Raw genomic sequence first — 16,168 nt, 5'->3', positions numbered from 1 at the left:
TGACTTCCAGGACAAGGTTTCGGAATGTAATCTCGTCAGTAAGAGGTTGGCTTCTCCCGTATGGATCCTCCCTTATTGAGTTTCAATTCATTCCTTGGCTTGAGTAAAATTCGATATATCTAGATATAACGCTCGGTGGCCTGTGATGCCATACATTAGAAGATCCTAAAAGAGAGCTACATTATTGGTAAATTACTTAGCTTCCTTCATGAAATATATGATGTAATAATGGACACTTTAATCAGAATGCACTTTGCTAACTGAACTTAATTTGGAAATGTGGTCATTGTAAAAAATTATCCAACTAATAATTTTTTGGTTCATCAAATGGTTGTGTACAACCTTTATTAAAGTCCTTAGTGAAATCAGCTCTATCCCATATCGACCAGCTACATAGTGCAGCAAAACAAAAGTGGTTATAAAAGCAGATTTGAGATGGTATACAAAACATACTTTTCTCGGTTTTTTGGCTAAGATCAAGTGTAGTATCTGTTCTTATCTATATAACTAGCCATGCAGCCCGACTATTTTAAAAACTTTGCTGATATGGCTCACTATGAGCATCTTGGGAGAAACGGATATTAATATAGGTAGGATATCTGATATGAGGGGCCTTGCCTCGCACGATATTAAATTAGAGTCGACTATGTGTTGCATAGGCCTGGCTCGCCTCACCAAATCAATCGGAAAGTTTGATTCAATTTTGTTTAGGCTTTTGTGCGTTTTCAACCTAATCGTTTTCGTTGGTTTTATTTGGAATGCACACTGCTACTACCACATTTATACCAGATTGACCCACCCTATGGTACGTACTAGATGATCTAACTAACTAGAAAATAACTCAAGAGTTGCATCCATAAATCTCCTTGAAAAGGGCACTGTTTAAAACCCAATTTTAATTGCACACTTTTTGACATACGAGTTGGCCGACATATCTGTTTGAGGAGTTGAACAAATTTGGCAAGTCCAAGGGCAACCTCAAGTTGAAGTACACCAATGATCAGGGAAAGATTGCGTTAATTACGTAATTTACTTAATACCTTGGTAGCACAACTGCACAAGGACCAAAAGATGTTTAGTCTGATTGAGTGAACCTACAGATCAAGAACCTCGACATCACATGTACAGCTAGTGTCTAGAAATGCTATGGGTGTGTGTGCTATAAGACTATAAGAGTATAAGGTATAAGGTTCTCTAAATATTTGGTCAACTTTCCTACATACCAACGGTGGCTAATTTTGGATAGCTAGACAGCTTCAATCTGGACGTCTTGTCCTGTGAAATCAGGTATTACCAGATAATAATCTATTCAATAGTAGCTATTCTCATTTATTCAACAGTAAAAGTTAGAAGCTAGTAACTAACACATGCTTTATACCTAGCAGTAGTAGCTATGTCAGTAGAGTTGTGGGGGTGCTGCTTCTTATCCTTGCGTACACACACATATATTAACACGAGACAAATCAATAAACAACAAAAGATATGCAACGTACTTCAAGTTTTTGGGCAGAAGAGCCCACAAGTAAATGGACAAGGCAATGGCAAAAGTGATAGAAGTGAATAGAGAAAGACATGCGCTAATCCTTCTATGCATTCCACGGAACCAGATTCCGATAAGGCAAGCCATGAAAGATACAGCAACCAAGGTAATGAAAATGAAATAAAACATAGGATTGGAAGTGAAAGTTTTTGCTGGAACGCAATAGTCCCCAACATTTTCATATGTGACACCTAGAAGCCCAACCAGCACAGCAAATGACATTGACAGTAGCTTGTCATACCATAAGAAAGGAGGATGGCCTATACGGCACTTTACATGATCGGAAATTGAAGTGCAAGTGCGACTAGGAGACGACGAAGTAGATGGAGATGCGTCAATATGGTTTTCTACAGTAACCGGATTCCTCAACCTTATGGCAGAAAGGGTGTAACTAGTAGTCCACTGTAAACGGGAATTGAATGAACTATATGCCACTTGAAGATAGTAATGATGATATAGGGACACCAAGAGCATGGTTTACCGTTGTGTAAGAGTTAGTGGACGGTGTGATAGGAAGGACAGTGCTAGTCGCGAGCGTTCTCGATAACCAATTCCATATCCTGTCCATTTTTAAAGTTTTATATTGTTGGAGATGGAGAAGGATGTTGTTTCCCGGCAAATTTTTTATATTGTTGGAGATGGAGAAGGATGTTGTTTCCCGGCAAATTTTTTTGGACGGACGGTACAGTTTCTGCCGTCCATCGAAATTTAACACACAAACGGCAGAAACTATATCATCTCTCTCCCAAACTTATTATAGTAACTACCAAAAGTCTTAACTTTAACTGAATTTTTTACTCCTTCCAAATTTTAAGACCTTTTTAACATCCCCATTGAAATGACATTTTTATTGTTGGAGATGACATTTTTATTGTTGGAGACTTGGGAGTACTATATTTGTCTTTAGCAACCCATATAACCACCATTGGACTTGCTCTAAAGCGATCAAAAAATTTGCATCCTGAAAGTAGATCGCATATTCGCATGACATGTATCTGTCCAAGTAATTAGTTAATGAAAGCTTTGTCAATAATAATTTGCAGGCCAGAATTTGCTTAGTCAAAACTTGCTTAAGGATAATTTAAGTGACTAATTCAGCTGAAAGATTGTATACCTAATCACATTTAAATGATGAACGCACATAGATAAATATATAAAACATTATCAACCATTTCACTTTCCTCGAAGTCGATCACCCTTTTAACTTTCTACTCGGGGAAGAAAACAAAACAATTGTTTTTAAGTGAATGTCCTCTGTGAGCGCCATATGGCACTACCGCGCCCCAATGGTTTTGTACCACCATTGCCTTGTACTATCATACTTTCAAATTCAGTCTATGATCAATTTGTAAGAACACAAAACAAAGAAGCAAGAAAGTGGAGATGAGGCTTTAGCGTTCTCAACGCACAAACTAGAAGATTCATTTCTTACCTCTTTTCACTGCATCAAGTTACTGACAATCTGAAAATGGAAAACTAGAAACAAACAATAAACAACATAAACCCAATCTTCTTTTGTCAAGTCTAACAAGTACCAACTAAAAACTTTGAAAATCAAACTTGATCTAATTTCTTTTGCCAAGTCTAACCCCTCCATTTCAGACGCCCACAAAACTTTTCATGCATAGTTCAGCCGGAATATATCATTCAAAACAAAGAAATTTCCTTGAGGAGCTGTCGGCATCAAATGGAACATCTGATAAAAATAAATAAAAAAAGTATGAGCATATGAAAGAAAAATTATAAAACCGATAGCCAGATCGCAAGGTATAAATAAAATGTGAATCTTAGAGAAAGTTTGTTTCTTTTTTAATAAGTTAATTTTATTGAAATTGAAATATAATAATAGTATAGACAGTACAAAGGGAGTGAGAGAGAGCCTCACCTATAACAACACAGCATTACCAAAAACAGTGCACCCTCAAGAATGGGCACAAAACTAATTAGTCGCCAGTTATAAGAAATTCCCAATGGAGAACCAAGTCCCTAAACCTATAATCCTTACTCTGGATAAATGGCGAGCCAATACCAAAAGAAAGATTTCACCTCCAAGACAGCTTGAGCAGGCGGAGTTTCCCTATGACGAAAGATCTTATTGTTCCTTAATCTCCACAACACCCAAATTGGATGGACAAGTCTCCACAATTTAACGCCTAAAAATAGGTATTTACTTTAATAAACCAGAGGCATGAAAATATACCAAACAGACAGTGGTCGTAACAAGTGCCAGGCGAACTCCCAGGGCATACAAGGAGATCTGTTCTCCCCCCTCCTTTTGGCACCCCCACTGCCTGAGCTAATCAGTATTTTGTAGACCTACATCGGGGTTCCTTTCTTTTCTTTTATTTTCTTTGTGTGTGTGTGTGTGTTTGAGGAGGCGGTGGTGCATGTGTCTTGGTGTGTGTGTTGGGTTGGTCGGTTGGGGCACCGGCTCCTGGCTAGGTGTAGTCAATTACAAAATGGTATGGGGTTTAGGAACCTCATCTAGTTGTTTTCTCTTTTCGTTTCTCCTTTTATTGCGCAACTTCAGTACATCCCCTCCCCTCCTAACTAGGTGTACTTGCAGAGCCAGCCCTCTAAGGGCAGGCCAACTAGGCAGACGCCTAGGGCCCCCAGCTTGTTGGTCAAAATGTGGGCCCCCAAGTATAATCTTATACCCACTAGACCACATGTAAAAGGCTAAAGGCTGTTCAGTCCAATCAAATTATGTGCAATCCAGTCCACTCAAACATTGGCCCACGACCCCTTGCATAAAAGACTTATTTTTTTTCTCAATAATATAGGCCCATTTTAAAAAACTCGCCTTGGGCCCCTCAAAGTTCAGGGCCGGCCTTGTGTACTTGCTTCCTCTCTCTCATAAATTTGTATGGTTCACCTTACACCCAAATTCACCCTCAATTTTTTTCTGTTCATCTTTTTTTTTAATGGTAGGCAATCTCCATCTTCAGTCCTCCTAAGTCCTATCATGGGCCTACTAGGCATAGCAAGATCAACCAGAAGTCTGGACACAATTTCAAATCAAAGATAATAAATGCCTAAGGAAATCATCTCAAATCAAAGATACTAGATGCCTAAAGAAATCATCCACAATTTGAACTAAGGCATGCCACTTCATCACTGTTAGCTTTTAGAACATTCCAACATTCTGATATGAGTAAGATGATTTAAAGAAATCTTTTGTTGATCCTTGAACAATAACATATAATGAACCATGGAAAAGCAACCTTCCCGACTAATATCCTATGTCTGACTCTCCTCCCTCTTTTTTTATAACGTAACATTTTACTTTTTCACTATAATACCTTTGTCTCCTTCCTAAATATCTGAAAAAAATTCATCTTCTTAATGTTCAACTCCGAAAATAGTGTTTTTCAAAAAGCTCCTTGTACAACTCAATAAATTCCTCATTTTTCAATAACGAGTTTGGAAACGAAATACCCTTCCTTTTAGCTTATCTTCTCCCCTTGAGTCATTCTATTTCCTTCAAGAAGAGACTAGGTTGTTGAGATTAGTCTCTTACTCTCTTCCTTTAGGTCAAGGCCAGCTAAGGTTTCCAATATCTTCTTATCAAGATATGTTATAAACTAGGCTGGTTGATCCATTAAACACTAAATAGAACAGCCATAAAAGACGCTTAATCGCAAATAAATAAATAAATAAATAAATAAAATACCTGACTGAACTTCAAAGTATGTTGTTCACCAGAAAGTTGAAGATTACCACTAACAAAAACAAGCATACCATTAGCAGGGCCAGAAGGTTGACAATCAACAGTAGTAATAGAATGTTTACATTGTTGGAAGGGTAAACTCGTCAGTTTAGCAACAATGTTTGTTGACCCTTGGATTTTCTGTCCTTCAAATGTTAACATGGATGATTCTTGATATAAATTTCCTAATCCCGTTCGATTTGCATCGAATGTCGTGTAGTAATGGTCCACAAACTGCTTCGCTACTCCGTCTGGATCCATCGAGACTAAATAATAATTTTTTTTTTCTTAACAATGAAAAGGTGTGATTTGACTTATGAGTTGTGCCTATTTATATAGAGAATTGATGGGCCCGATGTTTTGTGGGCTTCGGCCCAATTACATTGATGGGCTTGGGCCCTTAAGAAATTTACAGCATAAAATCTTTGGGCCAGGAGGAGATAAAAATAAATGGGAATTGCTACAGATGTACAGCATGTGAAGACATATTTATAAATAGATTTACAATAATATATGTCATTGAATAAAGAAAATTACAAAGGGCATCTTCTCTGTCTATACTACATTAGTGGTACGGACTAGGCATTTTCTATTATTATACTAAGCTTATCCATATAATACAATTTCATTTTCACAGAATGAAAGCAAAGAATTAGTAAGGTCCGCAAGCGTTCTGACTCCAATCTTCTATCAGTTGTTGCAAGTCTGCCATAATAACATCACTGTTCTTACGCAACCGATGATCCCAAATCATTATGTACATATCTAAACAGTGGTAATTCGGGTGCTCTTCTATGAATGCTGCTGCTCTATGTTCCTATGCTACTCTCAACCTACGAAAACCCTAATGCAACCTCAATTTGCTTGGCAATAGTTATGTGATCATTTGGGAAGGTAAACAACCAAGATTCATCCAAACGGAATTTTGCACATCCAAACTCTTTCCAAGTCTTGACAACCAAGTACCTTCCCTGTAAGAAGCAAAGAGACAAATAATTGTCACTTACAATGTATAAAGGGATAACTTAATGACATTTTGAAGTCTGAAACAAAAGTTATTCTTGTCCAACTACAATAAGCCAAATAGCTAAAAACCGCCACTATGCCGCAGCCTATTATTTTTTCCAAGTCAATATACTACAGCCGACAGGTCATCTACAATTCAATATACCAGCTAAGTCAGCAGTGATTCTCAAAGTGAAATTCATAACTAAAATTGCAACTCAGACAAGTTCAATGGATGTGCTGGACTTGTGATTTCTAGCCAACCTAACATGTAATTGCGCATCACCATGACAGATGCACAAATTACCTAACTAAATCTCAAACTAACAGTTACCTCTGTTCACTGATCTACAACTCCAATAGCACGGATTTTGTGAATGCCATACACACCCTCAAACAGGTGCAGTCAATGATTTTTCAAAACTACATGATGCTCTGATGGATATTCAAAACTTTGTTCAGACTATAGTAACAAAATCGTACTTTTACTCAGCAGTTGTGCGTGAAAAGAATCAAAGTTTTTAAACGATATGCCTTTGAATAGTGCAGAATCATAGAGAGCACATAGAGGAAGTGAACCTACCTTACATGGAAGGCTATCTAACAGCTCACACAGCAAAACATTAGGTTTTCAGTTTTTCCCATGAAGATCTCCTTTGGAGGGTAGAAGGAATAAATCTGATAAAGCTAAGAAAGAAACTTACTCTTTGGAACAACATGAATGGAGGGTGTAGCATCACAACGTGTCCAGGGCAACAATCAATCAGCTAGTATCCTCGACAAGACCCACTTTCAGTACTGTCAACTGGTTGTGCATCTAAGCTGATTTGAGAAATCTTGCAACTTCCCGATACAACTGTTGGTGATCAAATGGTTTTGACACATATCCATCCATCCCATACTTTAAGCACTCCTCATGAGTAGCTTGGATCACGTCCGCAGTCATGGCCAGAATAGGCACATGCCAATTTGAAATGTTTTCATAAGCTTCAACAGGTTCCTCTCCACGTAGGATACGGTCATTGACATTTTGTTCCCCATCTCGAATCCTTTTTGTAGCTTCAAACCTGGAGAGATGAAAATATAACTACTTAAAATGGTTAATCCAAAATTTACGTAACGCAACAACTGCACAGTACAAACTATTAAGGGTATGGCGGTCGAATACAACTAGTACGTAAGTGCCTTCTAGCTTAGTTGGTAAAACCTTTGGATGATGATACTAGAGGTTTGGGGTTCGAACCCCACTACACACTATTGAGTTACTAATCTCTTTAAAAACAAGCTTGCCCACACATTATTTGTAAGTGCCTTCTAGCTTAGTTGGTAAAACTTTTGGGTGATGATACCAGAGGTCTGGGGTTCGAACCCCGCTACACACTATTGAGTTACTGATCTCTTTAAAAACAGGCCTGCCCACACATTTTGCAGGAACCGACTAGCAAAGTCGGTAAAATCTTTGGGTGATGATACCAGAGGTCTGGGGGTCGAACCCCGCCAGCATCAAAGAGTTACTGATCTCATTTAAAACATGCTTGCCAATCAAAAAAAAAAATACAACTAGTACGTACCCATCCATTTCAGGCATTTGAATATCCATGAAGCAGGCATCAAAATGATGTGGTGGTTTAAGCAAATCAGTAGCCCTTTTCCCATTGTCTACAGTTTCCACTTTAGCCCCATACTTTTTCAAAGCACCTGCAGCCACTTTCAGATTCACTTTGTTGTCGTCTACAACCAAAATTTGTCTACCATGAAGCAGATACTCAAGAGACTGGAGAGGTAGACCCCCATTTCGGGAAGTCTTCTTGTTTCCAACACCCATGGAACTATGTAAAGATGCAGCTAACATGCTTGCTCTAAGGGGCTTCATAATAACCATTGGGGTATAGCAGGCAGGCTTTGCAGCAGTGGTCTTGGAAGAGACAACCGAATTAGCTAAAAGAAACAGTTTCAAAGGATCGGAGTTCTCATACTTCCTAAACTCGTCCACAAAGAGATCAGATAGCTCCGGATCTTTTTCCCACGCTTCTTTTTCGACCAAGACCATTTTAATGACTGTAGTCCCACTGGTCATGCGAGAGATAGCTTGACTTAGATCAGATGCTACTTCAACATGAATTCCTAGCCGTTGGAAGTGATACCTCGTGACCTTGGCGCGGACTAATCTGGAGTCCACTACTAATGCTTTTAAACCTTGAAATTCAGAGGACACAGACTTTGGCTGCTTAGTAATGCGCTGGTTCTTGGACTCGTTCGAGTCGGAGTCACCAGAGGTGAAAACTGCAGTGAAGGTAAAGGTGGATCCTACATTGGGTTCACTGACAAATCCAATCTCACCCTTCATGAGTCTAACCAAGCACTTGCTTATGCTCAATCCAATACCAGTGCCCCCATGAATTCGCGAAATTGATGGCCCTACCTGCATAAATGGGGTGAAAACGCGGGATTGGGCTTCAGAAGGTATCCCAGCACCTGTATCCTCAACTGAAACAATCAAGTTAATGAGCTCGGGGACGATGGAAGAGATTGGTTGAGGACACATAGGACTGTCTGGGCTAACAGTTTTAAAACCTTCCCAGCTACGGCACCTATCTGCCACAGGGAAACCACTCAAGGTATTCTTTAACGATGTTTCTGTCTCAACTCCAATTGAGCTCATAACTTCCTCGGCAAGATTTACAGTCACAAAGATGTGTCCCTTCTCCGTAAACTGTGAAGATGAAATTTTATTAGTTCTCACCTCTCAGACAATTGGCTGACAACACAATTACACAACTGATTAAAATGATTTTAAGATGCACCTTGAGGTATACCACGAACAGTAAAAACAAGCTAGGAAATTCAAAGAACAATGACACGTAAAACGAGAACAATACCACAAAATTCACTTTTAAGACATTCTATTCATATTCCCTTCCATCTATGAACGAGAACTTCAAATGGCTTAATCCACAAACATAAAGAATGGTGCAACAGTACCACTTACTTTGATTGAATTTCCCATGAGATTTGTGATAATTTGGCGAAATCTCCCAGGATCGCCAATTAGAGATTCAGGGACACCGTCTGAGATGTACACTGCCAACTGCTCTTCGAAACATATTTGAAAAAAATCATAAAATATTCAATGAGATTGAAAGAAAATGAAACACTTCGTTAAGCTAGAAACATGGAGAACCAAATTAGGGAAGCTTTACATACCTCTATTCCTTTTTTCTGAGATTTTCCAGAAAACAGTGACAAGACATCATCCAAGATTGCACGCAGATCAAACCGCACAGCCTCGAGCTCAAGCTTACCAGATTCAATTCTGGCCTGATCTAAAACCTCATTAATGAGTGCTACAAGAGTTTCTCCACTGCCCTGAGCAGTTCTTACATAATCTTGCTGAGTTATATCAAGCTCTGTGTCCATGAGCATCTGCAACATCCCTGAAAACAGTAAAAAAATAAACTCTGTTTGCTTAGAAGAGTCGCCAAAATTATTAATTTCGAAAGTAGGAAGTGCAGAGTAAGACTAATGCCATAAAATTCTTTCACCCCTCACCTAGAACACCATTCATGGGAGTTCGGATCTCATGGGATACAGTAGCAAGGAACTGCAAACATAGGACAACACCTTAACAGTATGGGAACAGTGCACAAACTAGAACAACCACCATTTCAACGAGAACTCAGAAACTCAATCTTAATGTACCTGGGACTTGGCAACATCTGCTGCTTCAGCACGCTTTTTTAGCTCCTCCATCTTACGACAATCCTCCTCAACCTTTGCGATCCTATTGACTGTTGCATAAAATATATGCCCAACAAGCAATGCGATCACAAGTACAACAATTGATGTCATTATTGATAGCCATGGCCATGATGCCTTCTGCTTGAATCTACTCCAAGAACAAACGAGAAGTGTATGTTATAGCAGTCCTCGCTATCAATGACCAAATGTTATCACAGGAAGGAGCATTACTACTTACCTGCAACGCATCTCATGCTTTCTAAAAGGATCGCCGAAGTTCAACGTGCTAACGTGGATCATACCATCATCTGTCACATTTGACCCATACATGCTAATGGGATGTAATGGGTCAGTGGTATCGTATACATTGACCAAGATGGTTTGTTTGCTCGCAAGCTGGTGAAGCAGCTTCTCCACTAGTGATTCTATGTCAAAAATTCCACCGAGATAACTGTTCAGCAATAAATAGATACATGATCAGTTATGTAATTAGGTTGTTTATTCCTCATAAGAAGAGTTTCAAAAGTATAACAAGCCATTCAGTAAGTGAAATCCAATATTAAATATCCAATAAGCACCCAATCTGGATCATTCAACCAATAGACACTATTCATTCATGCCATAAAAACTAATCAGAAAGAAGTAGATGACCCGAATCATACATACAATACTTTACTACAAAAAGTTACATTGACCATTCAAAATCTGTTAACTAAATCTATTACATACTCTGCGTCAGACAATTAAGGTGATTGACAATGACTTGCTTCCATGCTTCCAAGTGGAATATCAAATAAAAGTTTGAAAAAAACAAAAAAAAAATAGACATACTGGGGAGCATAACACATTGAATCCTCAAAGTTGGGTTATACTGTTTTTTATCACCCATCAAATTTAAAAATGATTGCATATTCAACGAATCTAGAACTATCCATTTCCTAACAAAAAAGTAATCCAAAAAAAAAAATTATAAGCATGTACCCATCAGTAGCTTGGATCAGCTCGTTTGGAGTTGCATTTATTGGGAGTTCAGACTTGTACACTGCAAAAGTTAGAATAACCCCAAGCCTATTTGTTTTAAAAAGTCTGAAAGGAGCAGTAACAACACCCTTTCCAGACGCTCTCGCACGTAAAACATTATCTCGATCTTCCTGTAAGTTAAAGGTCCCAAAATTAGAATTCCCCATAAAAAGGGAAATTATTTGAATTTAATTACAACACAACGAAACAGATGACCATATGGGAATCATAACACTAAATAATCAAACAGGAAAACAAGGCAATTGATTTATCGTGAATTGTCTTCACTTTTTTGAGTTTTTCACATGCTTGTAAAGCACAACAAATCATGATAAAGTTCATTTAGACCTTCTCACCCATCTGGATTAAACATAAATATGAAATCATGAAAACCATGTAGCAGTAGAAGTAGAAACTAACCTCTCCTGAAAACATATCAAGTGAAATCACATGTGAAACGGTATCCTGTGCGAAGATGACTGGGGCATATTCTTCTTGAACAGGAGAAGGCTCCAGGACTTCAGCCTCCTGAACTGGTGTTTGCTCCAACTTATCCATCCTCTTGATGGTCCATCCTTGTTGCTTCTCAAATTCTTCTCTTTCAGAATGCAGTACTTTGACAGCATATGCAACTCCACTAGTAAGCGGTCTCTCAAATGTTGTTCTATCTGTATACCTAGCAAAGGTGGTCTGTCAACCCACCCCCAAGTTAGTCCCTTGCCAACCCGATTCCAAAGTTCAACAGACTAATAACTTTTAACTTAGCACTAACATCAACTAAATTTCTCAAAATGAAGTTCCACACTAAAATCTACAATAAATAGTTAATTTAGCTGAATTATAGCAATATCACACTATAACTGGAAAATTCATCTCATGGCTAAGTTTGTGTTTACCTGGTCAATAGCAGATGGATTCTTTCCATGGTGGAAAGTTGAGATCAGGATAGATAAAGCCTGAATATGATTCATACTGACATTAAACTGATCTTGTAACATCCTTGCTCTCTCATCACACATACTTCCAAGTGATTCTTTCCTCTTCTCATAAACTTGAGAGTTCATAAGCCAAAAGATCCACAAAGAAGCAATGACCCAAAAACAAATCCACAACACTAAAATCTTCATCCACCCAACTTTTTTCGACTCGATATACTGGTAATATTGATGTTGGATCTTCAAACCTTTTCCAGATATATTTTCTAACCACTTCACCCATCTCTTCCCTCTATCACCACTTAAAAATGTAAACTTCTCCATTATTCCACCACTAATGAACCAGTTCATGGAGATCAAAGACAGTATCCAACAACATAGCATCAATATCAGATGCCCCACTACTTTTACACCAATCTCAAACACATATACATAAATCATCCACAACAAGAGCCACTACTAACTTTTTTGTCAAAGTAGAACTGGTACTAAAATCTACTAACAACTACTTGGTCAACCTCAAATCACACAACACATAGTTCACAAAAGCATAACATACCTTCAAACAAGCACTACCAAGAAGACCACGTTACACTGTTGAGTGTAACTTTAAAACATGAGCAAAGACAGAAACTTTGGAGGTAATAAGAGAAGTTCAAGAAAGAAACAGACAGAAAAAACTAGTTTCAAGTTCCTTGAATTCTTGAAAAAAATAAAAAATAAAAAATAAAAAAAGCAAGTGGGGAGTAGTTAAAAGTTGACTTTGAAGTATGGGGTTATGAGTGAGGGTGGTGGAGAGATGAAAGAAGGAGATAGCTAGAAGAAGAGAGTAGAATCTAGGTGCAAGAAAGAATGAAGAGTAGAGAAGTGAAGAAGAATATGATGAGAGAAGTGTCTGGTAGTAGAGACCATTATCTTCACATATCTATCCACCCAAAAACATATCTTTTAGCTAATAAAATAATGGTTATTAATTAAATAAATAAAATAAAGGACAAAATCATAATATAAAAAAGAAAATAGAATAAAAAAAAAAATTAAAAAGAGTAACTAGTCATCCATAATCCATCCACTTTATAGAAAAGTTCAAAAATATTTAAAGGTTTTGTGGGCTCACAGGGTACAATTTTTGTTTTACCAAAACTATGGGTTTTTTGTGGCTGGTGGTTGTCTACTGATTGGGGGTAGGGGTGTTAAATGGGCTAGCGAGACTCTCAAACCATAAAAGCACTCCTGACTAATGGCCGGGTCAGCCCGCTCCTAATGTGTGTTGAGGGCCGGGTCGAATAGGGTCAGGATATAAATATGCAAGCCCTTATCCGTCCCTCGGCCTTCAATTTTGAGAGCCGGGCCGGGCCCAATTAAATTATACATTACTAATTTACTTTTTTTTTTAGTAGTTTTAATTTTTTTTATTATACTTTTGATTATGTATATCAATTTCAACTAAAGATATAAAACTTATTTTTATATATTTATAAAATAAGATATAGAGATGGTGGAAGAGATGAGAGATTTACACTTTCAATATTGAACTATGTTACTACGTTAGAATTGCATGTTAACTTTGTTTTTATATGACATATATATCTCTCTTTCATTTAAATTATAAAAAAGTTGATATAACATAGATAATTAAATTATAAAACATATATGCAATGTAAAACAACGACAAAAATTATGAGGGCTAAGTGAGGGCTGGTGAGGGCCTAATGAGGGTCGGGCTCATATTTCATAACTTAAACTCTAGCCCGCCCCTAATAGGTATGAGGGTCGGGCCGGGCCGAGCCGCCCCTTAAATCTATGAGGGCCAGCTTTTTTAAGGCTTTTGCAAGCATTTTTTAGGGCCGGGTTGAGGGCCCTCAAGAGACCTAATTATCACCCCTATTTTGGGGGTGTTGCATTGTTGCCAATTGAATTATATTTAGGACCTTTAGGAGACTTAATTCTACTAGATTACTTAATTTTACTAGATTTTAAGACTATTGTTGAGATTAGTACTAGAATGGGTGACTTATCGAAAAAATAAATAAAACTGTTGTTGGATGGCAAGACATTCCTAAACTTAAGATTATCAAATGCTCTGATCTTTTGTGTGGCATGTTCAATAACAAGACCAATTGCATTCGCAATTGCCGTGTAGGTATGTACGTAATATACTAGGATTTAGTTTGTTGTCGCTTTGGTGCAACCTTCTCAAATGGGTTTTTTTATTGGTATATATATATATGAGAACTCCTTGTTTTGCCTAGGGGTGCCAACGGGTCAGTTTTGGGTCGGGTCTTAACGGTTTCATTTTGGGTTTTATTATTTACGGTTTTATCGGTTTCGGTTCTCAACGGTTTTAGTATGAGAATTATAGAACCCAATTCAAAACCATAAAAATCCACTGATTTTTATCGGTTTCGGTTCTAATTCGGGTATTTATTATTTATTATGACTATTAAACAATTTCAATCATTTAAACACTAATTTTTTATTTTTTTTTTCTACATAATAATATTTTATATATAATTAATGATATATCAACAATCATATTTACATCAATTTATGAATATGTATCAATCATACACGTTAAAACATTCACAATTCATGTGATAATTTAAACCTTTGATATATAAATTAAAATAATCAAATATCTAACTTTATAATTTTGATTTTTTTTTTACATGCATACACATATATTTGTTTTCTTGTATTAACTCGATCGTGTACACGTGCAATCACATATATTTGTTGCTTTGATATATTTGTACACGTATATTAACACGTATTTTAAATCAAATATGTGAGTACATGCGTCTTACAATTACATCTCATCACTAATTTTTAACATGAACATTATATATTGATTTATAATAAGTGCTTGTACCACAATATATCAAGCATGTATATCCTATTTAAATATACACGTGCATAAATTAATAAATATAAAATGTATTAGTTAATTCATAATATACACGTTGACATTATTATTAACATCTATGATACACTTGTTTAACGTATAGTTATAAAATATACATTTAACAATGCACATTTATTATTATGCTATATATATTTAATAGACTTTTATACGTAAAAAATATATTTTATATTATAATATATGAGTTTGATTATCTTAAATGTAATATAATACTAAATTTTAAATATTAAAATCATAATAATCGGTTCCGATTCAGATTTAAATACCCACGGATTTTTTATTATTCGGTTAAATGATTTCGGTTCTTTATCGGTTTGGTTTTTAATGACCCATTTTAAACAAATATAACTTTTTAAGACCCAAAATTGAAACATTCTGTTTCGGTTCCGGATAATCGGGTATCCATTGGCACCCCTAGTTTTGCCCCTTGTCCTGACATCACCATCCCAGTGCGATGAAGTGTACAGCTTGTACACGCTAAAAGCTGTGATTTGCCCATTCGGGGTCATGTACTCTTGTTTACCACAAAAAGATGTCCTTAAACAAAATGCTAATTAATATATTCAGCTATAAACAACAATCGTCTTTTGGTTTTTCAGCATTAGATGCCCAAAAAAATTTCAGACTTGCCAAAAGAAGATGAAGTGCGGCTTCTTGCTGGTTGGTTGGTATGCTGTAGATAAGACTCCATGATAAAAACCGCCCTCCATCTCTAAGGTGTGTTGCTACGTTCTTTTGTCTTTTGGAATCTAAGCCGAGTGCTGTTCGCAGTTCAAATTTTTAATCTAATAATAAAGTTAGTTGCACTGTAATTCAGACTTTCCTACCCGGCAAAGTAGCAAACCACCAAGTTTTGAAACAAATGTATTTGAAGTTTTGAACGTGCCCTAGCCATATTTATGGCTTTTGGAATAGTCGGAATTTTGACAGTTCTAAAAGCTAAAATGACAATATATTCCGACTAAAATTCGAATTTAAATTTTCCAATCCCATATTGGGCTATATTAATTTTTTAAAAACCAAAATATTCAATGGAATACTAAGATCCTGTTTGAAATCACAAAGTATGGCCCTAGCAACTCATGGTTCAAAAGGGGGACGTAGGCACGTGGCCACAGCCAACCTTTAAGTCTGAACAACTCTTCACCATTACGTTAAGAAGACAAAGTTTGTACATATAATATGGGGACATGCTCCTAATAACAACATTGAAACCTGCCAACCTCATTATTATAGTTCTTTCACTTGGATTAAGAGTATCATTATTGATTATGGCTCCTGTTTCAATTAATCATTGG

General features: G+C 36.9%; 2 protein-coding genes and 1 pseudogene across 2 annotated transcripts; 1 reads left to right on the top strand and 2 right to left on the bottom strand.

The window, feature by feature from the left end:
• Positions 1-449: 449 nt before the first annotated feature.
• LOC147515102 (U2 spliceosomal RNA) lies at positions 450-680 on the top strand (annotated as a pseudogene).
• Positions 681-2,930: 2,250 nt separating this feature from the next.
• On the bottom strand, positions 2,931-5,563 carry LOC147515101 (nuclear transport factor 2A-like). Its single transcript, XM_086586164.1, has 2 exons — positions 5,214-5,563; positions 2,931-3,236 (listed from the first exon to the last, which is right to left on the bottom strand). Exons 1-2 carry the CDS (start codon positions 5,508-5,510, stop codon positions 3,159-3,161), a joined length of 375 nt encoding a protein of 124 aa, XP_086442290.1. The 5' UTR covers positions 5,511-5,563; the 3' UTR covers positions 2,931-3,158.
• Positions 5,564-5,718: 155 nt separating this feature from the next.
• Positions 5,719-12,890, bottom strand: HK3 (histidine kinase 3). Its single transcript, XM_086586157.1, has 11 exons — positions 11,909-12,890; positions 11,433-11,702; positions 10,974-11,143; positions 10,231-10,443; positions 9,954-10,140; positions 9,804-9,855; positions 9,459-9,688; positions 9,244-9,342; positions 7,826-8,967; positions 6,959-7,321; positions 5,719-6,220 (listed from the first exon to the last, which is right to left on the bottom strand). The coding sequence occupies exons 1-10, from the start codon at positions 12,386-12,388 to the stop codon at positions 7,072-7,074; spliced, it is 3,093 nt and encodes a 1,030-aa protein (XP_086442283.1). The 5' UTR covers positions 12,389-12,890; the 3' UTR covers positions 5,719-6,220; positions 6,959-7,071.
• Between the last annotated feature and the right edge of the window lie 3,278 nt (positions 12,891-16,168).

The sequence above is a fragment of the Coptis chinensis genome, chromosome 2, assembly GCF_015680905.1.
Source record: "Coptis chinensis isolate HL-2020 chromosome 2, ASM1568090v1, whole genome shotgun sequence".
NCBI classification, from domain to species: Eukaryota; Viridiplantae; Streptophyta; class Magnoliopsida; order Ranunculales; family Ranunculaceae; genus Coptis; species Coptis chinensis.
Note: the sequence above shows the minus strand (reverse complement) of the source record. Positions and strands in the feature narration are given on the sequence as shown.

Coding starts and splice junctions, on each gene's coding strand:
- LOC147515101 (XM_086586164.1), bottom strand. CDS start 5,510: ATGGATCCAGACGGAGTAGCGAAGCAGTTTGTGGACCATTACTACACG. Junction 3,237..5,213: donor ATACTTTGAAGTTCAGTCAG/GTATTTTATTTA, acceptor TATTTTTATCAG/ATGTTCCATTTGATGCCGAC.
- HK3 (XM_086586157.1), bottom strand. CDS start 12,388: ATGATTTATGTATATGTGTTTGAGATTGGTGTAAAAGTAGTGGGGCAT. Junction 9,689..9,803: donor TCCCATGAATGGTGTTCTAG/GTGAGGGGTGAA, acceptor TACTGTTTTCAG/GGATGTTGCAGATGCTCATG. Junction 8,968..9,243: donor TCATGGGAAATTCAATCAAA/GTAAGTGGTACT, acceptor TCATCTTCACAG/TTTACGGAGAAGGGACACAT.